The 17,051-nt window shown below is 40.2% G+C and overlaps 2 protein-coding genes across 2 annotated transcripts; one reads left to right on the top strand and one right to left on the bottom strand.

Annotated features, from left to right (window-relative positions):
* Window positions 1-4,558: 4,558 nt before the first annotated feature.
* LOC308393504 (lymphocyte function-associated antigen 3-like) lies at window positions 4,559-12,620 on the bottom strand. The gene is made up of 11 exons (XM_080877311.1): window positions 12,328-12,620; window positions 11,612-11,773; window positions 11,404-11,529; window positions 11,119-11,279; window positions 10,929-11,037; window positions 10,734-10,832; window positions 8,380-8,400; window positions 7,777-7,797; window positions 7,580-7,606; window positions 7,426-7,482; window positions 4,559-7,025 (listed from the first exon to the last, which is right to left on the bottom strand). Exons 1-11 carry the CDS (start codon window positions 12,404-12,406, stop codon window positions 7,000-7,002), a joined length of 888 nt encoding a protein of 295 aa, XP_080733437.1. The 5' UTR covers window positions 12,407-12,620; the 3' UTR covers window positions 4,559-6,999.
* Window positions 12,621-14,945: 2,325 nt separating this feature from the next.
* Window positions 14,946-16,808, top strand: LOC308394086 (uncharacterized protein). Its single transcript, XM_080878259.1, has 4 exons — window positions 14,946-15,310; window positions 15,414-15,479; window positions 15,612-15,692; window positions 16,117-16,808. The coding sequence occupies exons 1-4, from the start codon at window positions 14,981-14,983 to the stop codon at window positions 16,477-16,479; spliced, it is 840 nt and encodes a 279-aa protein (XP_080734385.1). The 5' UTR covers window positions 14,946-14,980; the 3' UTR covers window positions 16,480-16,808.
* Window positions 16,809-17,051: the final 243 nt, after the last annotated feature.

The raw sequence follows: 17,051 nt of genomic DNA, 5'->3' as shown, positions 1-17,051 counted from the left end.
AAATGACCAGATATACAGATGTTTGCTCAGCTGCAGTTGCTGCTCACAGCGTGATCACACAGAGCTCTTTGATTCTTATTTATTTTTTGTACATTTCTTAGCAGGAGGCCACTTATTAACTGGACTGTTTGTACAGCTGGTGTGATGATCCTCCCGTGTGATGAATGTTTAGCCTGAGAATCTGCACATCACCTGGTTTCTGCTTCTCTAAAAGTACAAAATAAATTCTGAAATAAATAATGTTGAAAAGTACACACTGAATCCCCCTTTTTCAAGTGATTATAACACAGTGGATTGTTACTGTAATATGAGTAAACAGGCCCAGATTCACATTTTTTGTGTTACCTTTATACTAAATTCATTGTCATTGTAGAGGCTAAGCCTACGCTTGAAGCCACTGAGGTGGTCGTTAACGGGGGTGACGCGATGTCACTGGTATGCATGAATTAAGTTCACAGTCCAATAACTCCAGCAGTATGTATCTTGTCCTTTTTGGTCTTTATTCCGTATCGACTTAGCATAACAGCGCAACGGTCACAAACTGTTTGCCTTCTCAATGACACACCTGACGCCGATTACGTGCGTCTACCTTAAATACCTTTACATTACATAATCAAAACAGAAAAAGGTGACCTCTAGTGACCACATAAGGTATTAACCCAAGAATGGCTCCTACAGTCATGTTGATGTTTAAAGGAAAGACTGATATTGTAAAAACACCTGGGGACAGATCATGGTCTCGGTAAATCTGCTTTAAGGAGTAAAACATAATCTGGAGCCTCGGGTGATGTTTCTTGGCCTGCTCGCAAAGAAAAATCCTCCTTTTGGAACTATGTATTCATGCGCCATAGTTTTCACATTTCTTTTACATAGTTACCTTATGTGACACATTTGTGGTTAATTGGGTGAGTAGTTTTCATAGTCTTCGTGTGCTTTTCTTATCTGGTTCATTTATTGTGTCTATGGCCACTACGTTATACACTACGGAGAGTTTACACTGTACAGCACCGTGCTTCAGATGTGCTGTATTAGTAAAATATGGAGATCGAAGGCACCCTGACTTCAATCATTGGGTGAAAATCTTCTCTCAAAAAAGTTTGTGGATTTATTTATGTTTATTTATTGATGGCCGGATCATGATTCCTCATAACTAAATGAAGTGGTTTCCACATGTAACCGGCTGCTGTTTTCCATTAAATAAAAGCTTAATCAGAAGCTACAAGATGAATTATGTTCCTGTATTAATGAGACCATGTACGTTATTCTCTTGCATTTTTAACAAGGCATCCTGGTTATTCTACAAAGAAACTAGCAAACCGCTGTCATCGGTCAGACTGCACTGATTTGCTGCCCTCAAGTGATGTGTTTTTTTTTAGCAACACAAATTTTGAATTATTACCTTTACCAATAAACTCAGTGATTACTCTGTTTGTGTGTCTGTACAATTACAACAAAAGCTTATGGATAGCTTTGCGTGAGCAGCAGTGGAAGATGGAGACATTTGCACGTTTCACAAATAATCATCAAAGACAAAAAAATAGAATCATTACCTTGTTACTATGAAGAAAATACAAAGTGATCTACATCCACGTGTCCTTTTGGATCCAGTGATTGCATCGTATAGAGGAAATAATCAGTATTGTGTACAGACTGTTTTTGTTAAAGTGAAAACTGGTAAAAAAAAAAGGTTTTTATTAAACATAGCTCATAAAGACACATATATGTTTACATTATTTGCATCCTCACACACTGCAGCTTATACTTGACTTCCAGTTAGTTTGTGCCTGACAAAAGTCTGACAGTACAGCTACAGCACATCCTCCGCACACACAGTAGGTTTGAATGAGACAAAACATTGTTACAAACAGAATTAAAGTTCAGTGAAACACAGAAGATGAGCTAAATAAGATCCACGGTCAAAGAAGGATTAATAGAAATAATAAGACATGTAAATAGAAAACCTGCAACTTCATCCAGGCTTCAATTTTATTAGTAGCGCACACACATGCACGAACTGTACAAAGCACTGACTGTTGTTTGACCCTGCGGCCCAAACCAAACAATGGCGTTCCTTTCCCCTCCACACACACTGTCAGTTTAAGGTCCTCCTCACCTCGAATCACAGATCATCCCCCAGCGTTCCTCTTTAACGTGGTTGATGTGTCATTTGGTGTCAGGTATGCAGTCAATCACAGGAAATGCCACTTTGCTGAGTTTCCTACTATTGTTTAAATCTTTACCTCTTTGGAAACTCCTGGAACGAACCTCATGAAGATGTGAGATCTGCTTCAAGCCTGAAAACCTTTATGACTCCTGTTATATCTCATGTATGTGTTATTGTAGGGTCTGCTTTACAATACAACGCCACTTAAGGTGACTGTTGTTGTGATTTGGTGCTGTATAAACAAAGTTAAATTGAATTTTTAAGCTTTTTGGGGCAAGTTAAGTTTTTACATCTAACTACATCTATAGTGTTTTAAACAGTAAAAGGAAAAGAAAGAGTTTATCTTCACTGCAACGATGCAGTGCAGAAGATGACCAAAGCTGATTCTTGATCAATATCCGATTATGGTTTCTGTTCAGTTCTTTGCATCAAAAACAATCAGAAAACAGCTTTAACTTCTTACAGTAGCCAAGGTCACATGACTTGTTTGCTTAGGTTTCTGCACAGATACAAACTGTTTAAGTGCATTTGTGTTGTTTGGATCCCACTGCTGCTCAACTTCCACGCCACGTCTGCACTTCCTGATTTTCTGAATCTAATTTTAGAAATCTTTCAGGTCATCTCAGTTCCCACCTGGCTGATATATGATATGATAATTGTCTCCTCTTGCAGAACAGCAGCAATTTTCTGTAACATGTACATTATTTATAAATAGTTTAACAGCGGTAAAGTATTTATATGATAAAAAATGTTGTTTTTTTTACTGTACAATCAAAAATACTTCTACTCTTAAAGGTTTTCAAAAAAAACAGAGCTGGAAATAGGCTGAATGCTGTATGTCCTTGTTAACATTTTCTCTCAGATAGATTTACTGCTGTCAGTGGACAGAAGCTTAACTAGTTTGAAAGCGTCTCACCTTGAGCCTTTTTATGCTTTTGACGAGCAGAGGCGCCGTTATCCCCACAAGCTTCTCCTGTTGTTTCAATGACAGCTTTTTAATACCATGAAAAAACTGAGGAAAAAAAAAGTAAGAATCCCAATGTGGCTGAAATCAAAGAATGATGAGATTAACAGAAAACACCGCACAGTACTGTGGACATTGTGAGACCCCTTCAGATGCTGTAAAAGATGACAGCAGCAGTAAGTGGCTTTTCAGAGTTGATGACGTGCAGCATCAAGGAGTTTGAAATGAATGCTTTGAAAGGAATGTACAGTTTCCACATCATTGATGCTGCCCCAATCCATTTGTCAATCTCATGCTCCACTCTCCCCATATTCGTGAAAAAGACCCCAAAATACTTGAACTACACAATCTGGGGTAGTGACTTGTCCTGGACCCGGACTGGGTACGTCAACCTTTTCCGGCTGAGAATCATGGTCTTGGCCTTGGATGTCCTTTCATTCCCGCCGCTTCACATTGGCGAACAGTGCACTGCTTCAGTGCAAGTAGGAGCCCACCACTCGATGAAGCCAACAGAAACACTGCAAAAAGCAAAGATAAAATCCTAAGGCCACCAAAGTGGAAACCATCCACCACCGGGACACGCCTGTTCTGTACAAAAAAACCCAACCAAACTGTACAGAATAGGCCTTTTCCGATTATTGTCTTCTCAAAGTCCACAAAACAAGTAGACTGCTTGTGCAAACTCCCATGCACTCTGGAATATCCTTGCGGGGATAAAGAGCTGATCCAGTGTTGAAAACCGCATTGTTGCTCCTGTGTCTAAGATTCGGATGGGCTCTGCTCTCTGGCAGACTTTCCTGAAGACGCTGATGAGTGCGATCCCCTTATAGTTCTAGAATACCCTCTGGTCCCCCTTCTTAAACCAGGAAACGCCAATCCAGCCTGCAAGTTAAGGGACACCGCCCCGGAGCTCCTCACAACATTGCACAGATACGTCAACTAGCACACCCTACAACATTCAGAGCCTTAAGGAACAAATATCCACCCCAGGAACCGTCCACCATCTTGTTCTGGGATTACCGCCACAAGAAGAACAAGTGACTAGTTCCATTATGTCCCAAACATCCAGAACTGGGTCGACCCAAAACAATCAACTCACTGAACCCAGTTTTCTTCTTTTTGTCTGAAGGAATGATTAGTAAAAAAAACAAAATGTATAAATGTTTTGCATAAACAGGTTGTGCTTAGAACAATTTTCGGAGACATTCCTAACCACTGGAAGATGGAGGCATCTGCGCATTTCACAAATGAACATCAAAGACAAAAAGCTCCCTGAATCACAATCACGTTAATGCTGTGAAGAACATATAAACTAACCCAGATCCACATCACCTTTTGGATTCAGAGATTCATTTCTTGCATGGTATAGAGGAAATGATCAGAACTGCCAGAAGTGTACAGAGTGATGCATACATGTAAACACTGCAACCTGCATTTTTGTAGGTTTTATTAAACATAGTTCATAAAAACAACACATATATATTTACATTATTTGAGTCCTCAGACACTGAACCACAATAAATACAAATCCAAGGGAATAAAAACAAATATTAGTGCTTGTTGTATGAAGCAATGTGGAAACTTTAGTGTATCTGGAGATTGCTAAAGACCGATGGCAGCAGCACTGCAGCTCATACCTGACTTTCAGCTCGCTACTTGTGCCTGACAAAAGTCTAACGCTACAGCTACAGAACATCCTCTGCACACACAGTAGGTTTGAATGAGACAAAAAAAAAAAACTGTAACAAAAATAATTCACTGTAACAGAGAAGACAAGCCAAATAAGATCTATGTTCGAAGATGAATTAATAGAAATAATAAGACACGTAAATAAAAAACCTGCAACTTTGTCCAAGCACACATATGCATTAACTGTACAAAGCATTGACTGTTGTTTGACCCTGCGGCCCAAACCAAACAATGGCGTCCCTTTTGCCCCCAGAAGCTGCCAGTTTAACATCCTCCCCTCCACACTGCGAGGCTGCACCACACCTGGCTCTTATTATAAATCATCCCCCAGCGTACCTCTTTAACGTGGTCGACGTGCCATTCGGTGTCAGGTATGCAGTCAATCACAGGAAATGGCACTTTGCTGAGTTTCCTGCTATTGTTTAAAAAGATTTTTGCCTCTATGGAAAATCTTGGAGATCTGCTTTAAGCTTGACTCCTGTCACATCTCATTCAAGTTACCTTTTTACATCTAACTACATCTGTAGTGTTTTTAATAGTAAAAGCTAGTAATTAAAATACTTCAGCAGCTTTAAGCAGGACAGAAAACAAAACAATACTTTCATGTCAGATTAAACATCGGATTAAAGTGAACATGAAACACTACATTTATAAAGGCTGATTTACACTGTGGAGCCCTACTCTAATCTGTCATCCTGAAACGTCAGATCAGCCCCACCAACTGTGACTTAACAATCCAAGATGGCGGAAGTGAATGTAAACAGCAGTAAAAACGTAAAACTTATAATCTGGACTGCCACTGCTGTGAATTCACAGATGAATCCTATAATCATACTCACAGCACTGAACAGGCTCTATCCACGAAGGGGCCACAGCTGTGTTCTTAATAAGCACCCCCCCCCCCCCGAATGGTTGCATCCTGCTAAGAATCAAAATGAACCCGGTTTCTCTGGTTTTCCCAAATTTCCTACTGGAATGCAAGATTGCTGAGGTAACTGGAAAATGGCTTTAGTATATGTGAACTACTGAGTGACAGAACTGTTTTACAACAACAGTTACAAATATAACTATTTTTCTTACCAATGCACATGGAAATCCTGACGTCCATCAGCATGTCCACAGAGGAAAAAGTCTCCATGTTACGCTCTCCTTCACTTATATTAGGGTTTTGATTTTCCCCACTTCTAGTATGAAGTAATGCACTGACATCATCATCTCACTCACTCCAACGAGTGTAGCAACTTTCCCTCTGATGTTCCTGTTCTACACATCACTCTGTTCCCCCTGCAGAATCTCAGGATTCCTGATGTGTTTGAGATGGGCATGTAGTAACTTATGTTGTAAACTGGTTGGGCGTGTTTGAGGAAAGAAAGACTGTTTTACTGCATAAAACAACGCTGATCACATCCTCTGAACATCTGCTCTGCCAGCTGATTGTGTGCCGTCTGTCTGCATCCAACCAAAGGAGGAAAAATCAAAGACAACGGGGACAGTGTCAGACTGAAGCTTCTCGTCCTTGTAAATCACTAGTCCACCTAACTCCAACAAGCTCTGCTCATTTATAAAGTGCTCTACAAACCCGAACAATACGGCTAACTGGTGGAGTCCCATATTTCAGTGCAGCTAGCCAATAATGAACGACCACTTCGTGCTGAAGAGACAGAGAGTGAAAGGGGACAATACATCCTTGGTACTTTAACATAAAACTCACTACAACATAAACTAATGTAAGTCTATTAGCACCAACCAACCACATAACATCACTTTCCATACTGGCACAAGATGGCACTAAAAACCTTATACACATATTATTATTAAATCCAGCTTCATAGCCATTTTTTAAAAGTGGGACTCGATGCTGTAAATCAGCCTTTATACATGTAGCACTTCCTGTCCGCTTTAAATGTGTTCACAGTAACAATGCAGGGCACACGAAGAACAAAGCGGAGTCTTCTTCTGATGGAAATGACTTCAAAATATTACATGATTCATTCATTTCAAGTCTCTAGACAAATTAAAACAACAACCAAGTAAAACTCGTTTTACTGGTGTGTGGTTTGGAGCCTCCCCCGGCGAACGTCCATTGTACGTCTGCACTTCTTGACATTCTTAAACATTTTCAGTTTCTGTTTGGATCTTTCAGATCATCTCAGTTTCCGCCTGACCCGTCCTTACTTGATGTTTAGCCGTTGGTCATTGGCGTCTCCTCTGACAGATTTCAAAAAGAAGACAAAGAAGAAAAAAGTTACACACAGCTGTTAAAAACCTGAAGGCCTTATAAATATGGCCAAAGTTTTAAATTAAATTAAACGCCGATTCAGGTGCCCGCAACTCTCAGCTCTGTATCATGTGACTAAACCATACATTTGTGAGAGGAGGACGAAAAGATGAAAGGTGGCTCACATGGAGCAGAAAAGGAAGTGAGAAAGGAAATGAACTGAGGGACAGTATATGATGAATAAGTATTTTTAAAGCTGTGAGTCAGTCGAAGCAGCTTCCACAGAGTCCAAGATCAAACCACAGAGCTGGAGATATGCTAAACACGTCCTTTATAAACTCTATACCCAGAGCGATTTACTGCTGTTTAAGTAGTTTGAGACAGTTTTACCTTCAGTTTGTTCATCGTTTCGTTGTTGAGCAGTGGTGCCGTTAGCTGCAGGAGCTCCTGTTATTTTAATGACAGAAATATACACATCAGCTTTTTAATCCCACACAAAGCCCCACTGTGAACATAAAAAATACAATTTTGGGCTGAAACTTACTCTGATGTTCATCACTCCTCCAGAAATCTGAAGTGGATGAAAAACCCCAAAAACAAAACATAAAGAACAATGACATTAACAAGAAACAGCACACAGAAGAACCACGGGTGTTTCTGAGTTCTACTTTCTAATAGACACTGATTAAAAAAAAAAAAAAAAAAAAAAAAAAAAAGGGCTATAAATGATTTGTTACTGACCTCCTTCCCACGGCATGGACTCTGCAGAGAGAATTACAGCAAAGGACAGTTAAAGACACCAGTTTTTGTTTTATTGTTCGTGGTCATCACTGAGCTGCCAACACTTTGATATTTATATCATAAAAAAGGACAATATTTTCTTTACGATGCAGTTATTATGCTGCATTTCACTGCCTGATCAGAGAATCTGATTTTGAACTAAAAATACATCCACGTTCACTAAAACGCTGCAGCATTTCTTGAAGCCAGTCAGTTCTGTTAAAGCTTCAGCTGTGATGGTTTCAACATTAGAGCTGAAACTGAAGAGAAATGCTCCTTCAGTCACGTTCTGAGATCATTTATGTACAACACAAACTGTTTGCACGTCTCTCCATGTTGTTCGTGTTACCAAGATCCACCACGGGCACGTGGTTTGTAAAACTAACGCTCCAGTCTAAAGATGAATCACATGTCATGTATTCTTAAACTGACTGAAAATATCAGATAGCATTCACAACTAATTCACCATTTTAAAATAGAGAGTAACTGACAAAGCAAATCAAGTAAATGTTTACTTTTCAGCTTCAGATTTGTTTAGGAAGCACTTTGTTTTAGACTTCTTACCTTTTTCAAAAAACCACATTCCTGGAAGAAATCAAAAGAAAATTACAACATTAGATTAGCGATCCACCAGAAATGAAACTCAAATACAACCTCAAATAGACTTAAACGAAAAACCCTTATTCTGAAAGATCTGGGACAAACCCTACACTCACTAGCGACTTAATTTGTTACTCGCTAATATCGGGTTGAATCCCCTTTTGCCAAATGCACTAATTAATCAATCACCAGCAAATGTGAGCCCCTCTTTAAAATCAGAGGTTTTGACGGTGTGTCGGTCTGGAGCATTCAGGTGTCTTCCACCTGAACAAATTCACTCCAGTCAGACGTGAAATTCCAAAAAACCCAAGAGCTACATCTCAGACTCTACTGGTCTCAATTAGCAAAACACTGAACGCGTGTGTGTTGTTTGTATGAAAGTGTCTTCATTCTAAATGAACATGGCAGCGGGGATTAGGTTTGTAAAACTGCATCTGAATAAACCACAAGACATCAGAAAAACATACTTTGGATGGTTGGACTGAAGTGGACATGTTCGGCCATTAAGCACAGCACCACATTTGGTGAAAATTAAGCAAAGCAGATCAGCACACAAACCTCAACTGTCATCACGATAGTGGAAGAGTGATGGTTTGAGGTGGTTTTGTAGCCACATGATCTGGGTACCTTGTGGTTATCGAGTCGACAATGAACTCCTCTGTATACCAAAGTATTCTAGAGTCAAATGTGAGGCCATCTGTTGCCTTCAAAACTGTCTGAAAATTTTAATGGCACAAATTCAACAAGTTGCTGGAAACATTCAAGCATAATTTGGTTGTGAGAGGTTATTTGACTTGCTGTTATCTTCAGCTGGAAGCAGTCTGAGCACTGACAACAATGAGACATTTAGACACATAGAGCTCTGAAAACTTGAAAATCCAAGTAGATTACCAGCTTGTGAAAGACTCATCTGGCACCAATAACCACATCAAAGTCACTTTAGTCACCTTTCTTTCTCATTCAGCAGCCACCTTTGCCATATGTGTATATATAACGAGCAGCTGAGGAGGTGAACATGTGTATATGCTTTGTTTAAGCTCGATGCCAGCAATGCGTTTAAATAAATTACTACAGAGCATCTTTCCTAACATGTTGCATTAGCTTGTCTTTTAACAGCAAGCTGTAAGCATTAGCAAGCTGAGGAGACTGTTGTAGTTTTGAATTACATTGAGGTTCATTTCATGGTCAAGGTCATTTTTTAAAATATTCTGCTGGAATCTGAGTAGGGATGGGTACCGGTATCTGGTGCCATTATGGCATAAATGGTAGTAACCAGACCGAAAAGCAGCGCACATTTTGGTGCTTTATTTCTGTGCTTTTTTCCCCCCTGAGCTGTGATACACTTCAGATTCTAGCCAATCGTTTTACGTTTCCGAGGATAGTAGGCGGGGCCAGGTACGTACGTTCTTTTAGAGCAGAGCTACAGATTAAAAATGCCCAAGGCGAAGCTGTCAAAGTCTGGCTGTACTTCACAGCAAAAGATGCAAACTCAGCAGCAACAAGTGCTTTAAGCTGATACTGTGATACTGTCAAAGGAGGTAACACCTCGAATCCGATGAAACACCTGGCGACGCATAGCGGTTTTTTTAAAAGCCGAGAAATGCGCCGTATTTGATAGCTTGCTGCGAGACCTCACACCGAGCACATCTACTGCGGGTGTGGTGCCTGTTATCGGACCCGGAGTTAGCAACATCCCCTAAGAACCCGAAGAGGAGAGTCCTGGCCCCTAGCCCTGCCAGTGTAGCAGAAATGATGACGGATGATGATGGCAGCAGCAGCCGTTCTTCTCTGCGTGAGTAGCTTCATGTTGTTCGTGTGTAATTTACGTTGAGTAGGCTAACCACGTTATTACATTAATGCATGTAAGGTGAACTAGCAAACATCATCATAGCTACATGCGGCTGTCTTCTTGTTTGATGGCAGATACTCCCTTCACCCTGGCCAAAAAGGCTAAAATGACCAAAGAAAAAGTGGAAAACAGCTAAACATGAGAGGTTTTTGGACAAAGTTTGTGTTTTTTCCATTGTTTAAGCTTCCAGCCAAGAGTGATACCATATATGCCCCATAGCTGCAGAAAAGGCTAACATTGTTATCTTTTTACAAAAAAAAAAACAGCTGAACATGAGAGGTTTTTGGACAAAGTTTGTGTTCTCCATTCTTTAAGCACCAGCACCGTTTCAAAAGTACTGGTTTGGTACTGGTATCGGATAAAACCTAAACACTACCCACCCCTACATCTGAGCCTATGAGTTTGGGGGACAGGGGGAATCACAATACTGAATATCAATATGCTGATAAAAGACTATTTATTTTGTCACCTGTTTTCCATTTATGAAAGGCAACCAGCAGTGTGACGACAACCAGCAGCACGATGAGCACTGTAAGTCCCATGTAAATGTTTGGACCTCCTCCAGGTGCTGTAAAATAATGACAGCAGCAGTAAGTGGCTTTTCAACGTTGATGACCTGTAACATTAATAAGTTTGAAAGGAGTGTTTTACAGAAATAACTCACGAGATATCACAGAGAATGAGTCTGAAGAGATGGTGATCGGTTCACTTCTCTCCCGGCTGATTGGGTTTTCTATCTCACAGCTCAACTCATAACTGATTGAACTGTTCACCTGGAAATGCAGTGAAATTGTTAATATAATTGAAACCACAGAGAAGAAGTCTTCGCACCTTCTAAAGTCTACTTAAAATACCTTATGAACAGTATATTGTTTCCCAGATGAAACATGCTTCCCAGTATCATCTGACATCCACGTGTAGCTGACTGGAGTGGCTCTGGCTGTGGTTCCTTCACAGATCAACTCACATTTGCTCTCATCACAGGATTTGTTAACACTGGGTACAGGGACGGGAGCTGTTGTTAGAAAAGGAAACAGGAAAATTCATCATGTGATTCACTTTCATTAGTTTTGATGTAACATACTAAACACTTTCAGTTTTACTTGATAAGCTGAACACAGTTTGATTTATCCACTTACAGAGGACGACGAGGCTAACTGGAGTGAGTCGCCTGTTGTTGATCTCGGGTGTGTAGCTGTTGCTGTCATTATGTAACAGACCGCTGATCGTCATCACACCAGTGGAAGTGTCCAGGTGGCCACGATCTTCAAACATATATGATACTGTTACCTTTAACTCATCACTGATAATCAAAGATGGGACCACTGCACCACTAACACAGCTTACCACGAAACTGACGATAGCCTGTTGCATTCGTATCTCCTGTCTCCCACTCCATGGCTTTGTTAGAACCTTCTTTCCATGAGATTTGTGTGATGGGGCCAGACACAGAGTTGGCAGGTGGTTTTAGGACAGCTTCTCCTCCCACTTTTCCATAGACTGTAGTATCTGCCCAGATAAATGATCAGATTAAAAACTTTAAAGTTTCTATTAGTGACTGGTCACATATTCAATAATGAAGATCAAACTGTTCTTTAGGAAAAAGTGACTAATTCTTTAAAGTAGTGTGAAAGTTTCATTCTGAATAAAGCTAAACTGCACACATACAACACGTTTCTATAAAAGTGCTTTGGCATTTCAAACATGCATCGTGCTGCTGTGTCACGCCGCTGTCTGTCTCATTGTATGCTAACTAATCCTGACTTATTTATCACCTGTTGTTTGACACATGCTGTTACAGCTGTAGCTTCCAGTTCACCTCCTCTATTCTGGAGTCCATAAGGACTCAGTCCTGGTGTGCTAGCTTTTGTTGACTGTAAGAAACTGGCTGAAAACACTATGTGAACGCCGGTTTGCACTGGGTGGGGTCACAAACAGGGAAAATCACTAAACTACGATTCAGCTTTCATAAAAACACCCACCCACTCCGCAAAAACACAATTTTTACTATGTGCTACAAAACGAGCTGCTTTAAGGATCCTTCAAGAGGACAGCAGACTTACCCGCATGTACTGAAGGAGACACGGCAGCTAGGACACACAAACAGCCGAGCGACACGATTAGCGTCTCTGAAGGCCACATCTTCGTCACTTAAACGGTCGTAAACAACGAAAACTCCAGGCTGGAAGTACCGAGAAACATGCCAGATAAACTCAAAGTCAAAAACTAAACGCACAGTAGTTCAGACGAGCTAGCCTAAACGGTTAAGCTAGCATAAACACCGAACAGCGCAGGGCGGAAAAAAACGATGAAATGAAAGCAGGGTGGGAGTCCCCACCGGAACCCGGACATGCCTCTGTAACTAACACCCAAACGTGGTTATCCGGTTGTTCAGTCTGACGTCACTAGCCGTGTCTGGGTCTAAACTCCGCTGCAGGTCCATATATCAAACGATCACTGTGGCATTACTGAGAGTTGAAAAACTGTCTAAAGTCTTTCATCTTTAATAAAATGATCAGCGTTCTGCTCTACCAGGTGTAACAATTGAGTTTAACATCCAGGCATCCATGAAAACCGAATTTATGACATTTAACGAGTTAGAAGTTAGCAGGGAGTTAGCTCGCTAGCTTCTATCTAAATACAATATAGCATGTCCTGACTGCGGGGTTTTGGAAACAAATTAAAACGTGCAGCTCTGCTATCACTTCCAGCATAAATGACGACAGAAAACTAAACAGCAGTGACGTTTGTAGGGTTACTGAAGTTGGGCTAGCTGGTATATAATGATGTGCTACGTGACCACTAGCGACACAGCTATGTTAGCATAATATAAACAAGCTAACCTTTTTTCCACTCGATAAAAGTTAACGTGAGTGTTCTCGGTGGTCAGAAACAAATGTAATCGCATGGCAGGATGCTGTAAAAGGACCAAACTTCAGCCAGGAGAACAACTGAGATAATCCATCCACAATACGAGGTTAGTCATTCATATACTGCTGCATGGGCTGGGCTGTAGTTACATCCTAGGGTTTTAAAAACTGAGCTTAAATAAATGATTAGCGGTAATAAAAGCCGAGGGAGGTCAACAGTGATCACTGACTGTTTTAGGAGCTTTCTGAGATCAAATAGAAGAAAATACAAAACATTAAACATGTTAACAACACAAAAGCCATATTAAACGCAGACTACTTTACACCCGGAAGTAGGATTCGTCGCGTCATCACTGAACAACCGGATATTGTTGGATAATCACCATAAAGCGTTTGATACCAATAAAACTAACTTTAAACGAGGTTAAGCAAAGTTAAAGTACTTTTTAGAAAGTAAATGGAAAGTTAAAAAAAACAAAAAAACAAACGTAGTTTTTCTCCCCCTGGCGACAATAATGTGTTACTGCAACCTAAGAAAAAGCTCCCCTCAATCTTATTTACGTCTTCAGAGATATGCATCCTGTGGTTATGAGATAAAAACTCATATTGCAGCACACTTACTAGTGACCACCATTTCTCATACCCATGTGTGGACACTCCAGTCAACTCTGATAAAGAGGAGTAATGCTTCCCTTTGCTGTACTACAGGTATTTGTTTTTTAATCTTAGTCTTATTAAATTCAGAAAAGTGCTTTATTTAAATTACAGCATTCACTTTATTTACTTTGACTGTTGATTGTACAATATAAATGCTCTTTTGTGTCCCAGTAACCACTGAAATTAAAGTTAAAATAACTTCCCAAATAAATGGCAAAAGACATTTCATTTCATATAAGTAAAGAAGAATTAACAGTGAACCGAAAGACAAACAGTAAATCTTAAAAATGCTGTCAAAAGTCAAATGAAAATATAACCAAGTAGATTGCACCCAAAAGAGTTTTCAAATAGTTTTTTCTTTCAATGTTTTAGGTTCTAGTGGTTATCACAAACACAATGAAATCCCTATGTGGTTCCTACCTGTTTTAATGAATCCTGGTGATAAAGAAAGGAGCTTTTCAAAAGGATGAAACTGAAACAGACTACACACGTTTCCTGAAAGAGTGGACACTGTAGTAATTATTTTAATCCTTTTGAAATATAACAGAGGGACTAGGGTGAAAATCAATATTTAACCACATTTCAGTGGTTGAGCTGTCAGTTTGTCCATTATTAGCAGTGTAAACTTGTCACACACACTGACTGGGAGCCCCTGTCAGAGAAAAGTGAAGGTATCACAAAGCTTCCTGCAGTATTTCCATCTGATCCTTAACCTCCTAAGACCCGAACTCTTCCATGGCATGTATTTTTAATTTGTCTTTGATATTTGGGCTGATTGGGACCTCATGAATGTAAAAACAAAGAATCACCAGATTTTTTTTTACCCAATATTTGTTTCTAAGAAAAATACCGTAAGAGCCACATATGAAGACATTCATTTTAAATTTTGATAAAACAGAAGCAGTATAATGTCCTCGCAAGGGGATATCAGGCCCTTGTGGAGCTAAATTTAATATTTTGGTCTAGACAACCCAAAATGTGATTTATTTTAATAAATTAAAATACTTTAAACAAAACACAATCACATAATAATAATAATAATAATAATAATAATAATAATAATAATAATAATAATTTTAAAAAAACAGCGCGTATCGATGTTGATGACGCTAGACGTAGATCGAATGCTGATTGGTTGAAACACTGAGTTGACCCGGGAAAGAGAAAAGCTTCACGGAAGTGGACAAAAATGCAGGCGCTCGAAAGTTTCGAGGAACAGTTAGCTCAACAAATTGCGTTACACCACAACCTTTATGACCCTGGACACAAGTATTACAAGAACCCGCACGTTAGCATCAAGTCGTGGCAAGAAATAGCAGCCGCCCTCCAGACAGAGCCGGACAAATGCCGCGAGAAGTGGAAGCAACTTCGGGACAGGTATGTTCGGGCCAAGAAAAAGTTCAACAGCAAAAGCAGCCAGCCAGCGAGAACAGCGAGAACCCCTCCGCTGCTGAAGTCCCTGTCGTGGCTGGACGGGTACGTGAAACACAGGAATGCCGTGACGAGGTACACAATAGAGGTACGAGACGCAATAACTTCCAGCTGTGCAGAAAAATAAATAAATAAAAATAAACAAACTATAAGAAGGTTTGGGTTTTTTACAGTTCATGTGTCCTTAATAGAGTCCCGAAGACTTCTCATCCTCCCCCGCAGGGCCGGCCCAGGTGCTGGAAGACATGGCTAACCCTGTAAGTGTTCCTGTTTGTGTGTGATGTTTTGATGCCCTTCACCTGTATGTTTAGCTATGTACAGTCATAGCGGAAGTGTTTGGTGGTGTTACTGAATCTCAGTATTTTTACACTGGTGCTTTTTTCCTTTAGTATCCCGATAAATCCCAGAGTTCAGCTGCAGCATCCCCTGGACCGTCACCACACAACAGCAGCCAGGGAGGCGAAATACAAGTAAGAGCTTTTACAGGACTAGCCTGACTGGCACAGACATGTGTGGTTCATCTATTATGCTATTTTAAATATATTTGTTATAGCACTGTGTATAATCAGATGACAAAAACTTGGTTGCTTATAAACACTTAACAGAACCATATTTACATATGGAAAAAATGGGAATATACACATACACAAATGGAGAATGTAACATTACATTGACAAGGTGATGATGAAATAAACATAATATATGTGGAAATTAAAATAATTATTTTTTGGAAAAAGTTATTAATAATTGCCTCATGTCAGATATGTTTCTGCAAATTCATCTTCACCCACTGAGGAGGAGATGTGGTCCATACAATGCAGTCATTATGGTAAGGTTAATAACTGCTTGATGATGCTTCCTTGACTAGTAATTTCCCATTCTGTTTCGTTGCAGTTGATGGAGTCGACTCTGCCGAGCCCCTCCAGGTCCGAGGGCAGCCCGACGCGGCGCTGCATCACCCCGACCCCACAAAGCCGGCCTAATAAAAGGAAGGAACACGATGAGGACCACGCCACCAGCTCCATAAAAGACCTGCTAACGGACTGCTCCAAAATGGCAGCATTACGTGACATGTGTGCTGTGCAAGGGGATGAGCTGGACGAATCGCACTACTTTGGAATCGTGGTCGCAAAGGGGCTGCGGACATTGCCGGACAAAATGCGGGCAGATGCCATGGCACAGGTGATGGCGCTGTTGAGCAACTTCCGTCAACAAGCTTTCGAGCTGCAAACAACAAATGACAACAAGAAAACCTGATGACACGTCTTTGTTGTTCTTTTTTTTCATCCATTCTTACGCGTTGTTCTTAATATCATAAAATCTTTGCTTCCATCTTCTGCTTTTGTCTGTGAGGCTCGTAGAGAGAAGCTGAGAGTTTCTCTGACAGCATGCTCTGAAGTGTGCGCTCGCTACACTGTTGCTGACAGTTTCAGGACATTTTTATAGTTGTCAAGTGTTTAGTTTATACGTGTGCACATACATCCGCCAAGTCCCACAATAGCCTTATTACAAAAATACAGGAATTAGTATAGCACAAATGTATATATTATATGTTTATATTAAATATGTAGTGTATATTTATAAAATCTTTGAACTTTTATTTATAATTATGTGCTTTGTTTGTCTGGTACACTAGAAGACTGACTTTGATTTAGGAACTAATACTGTGACGATGATGAGAAGCAAGACAAGAGTTACCAGGATGTCGCAGCTCTTTGTAGTTTGCATAGACAACGGGAAAGAGCACTGTTACTACACTGTACACACCATAACACTGGCAAGTGTATCTTGATCATGGTCACTGGTGTTTTGCCACAGCGCCAGTCCGA

The sequence above is a fragment of the Rhamphochromis sp. 'chilingali' genome (genome assembly GCF_963969265.1).
Source record: "Rhamphochromis sp. 'chilingali' genome assembly, chromosome: 3".
In the NCBI taxonomy this organism is placed as follows: Eukaryota; Metazoa; Chordata; class Actinopteri; order Cichliformes; family Cichlidae; genus Rhamphochromis; species Rhamphochromis sp. 'chilingali'.
This window is presented reverse-complemented; position numbering and strand designations above follow the sequence as displayed.

Coding starts and splice junctions, on each gene's coding strand:
- LOC308393504 (XM_080877311.1), bottom strand. CDS start 12,406: ATGTGGCCTTCAGAGACGCTAATCGTGTCGCTCGGCTGTTTGTGTGTC. Junction 11,280..11,403: donor AGTTAGCCTCGTCGTCCTCT/GTAAGTGGATAA, acceptor TTCTAACAACAG/CTCCCGTCCCTGTACCCAGT. Junction 11,038..11,118: donor AACAATATACTGTTCATAAG/GTATTTTAAGTA, acceptor CTGCATTTCCAG/GTGAACAGTTCAATCAGTTA.
- LOC308394086 (XM_080878259.1), top strand. CDS start 14,981: ATGCAGGCGCTCGAAAGTTTCGAGGAACAGTTAGCTCAACAAATTGCG. Junction 15,480..15,611: donor TGGAAGACATGGCTAACCCT/GTAAGTGTTCCT, acceptor TTTTTCCTTTAG/TATCCCGATAAATCCCAGAG. Junction 15,693..16,116: donor GCCAGGGAGGCGAAATACAA/GTAAGAGCTTTT, acceptor GTTTCGTTGCAG/TTGATGGAGTCGACTCTGCC.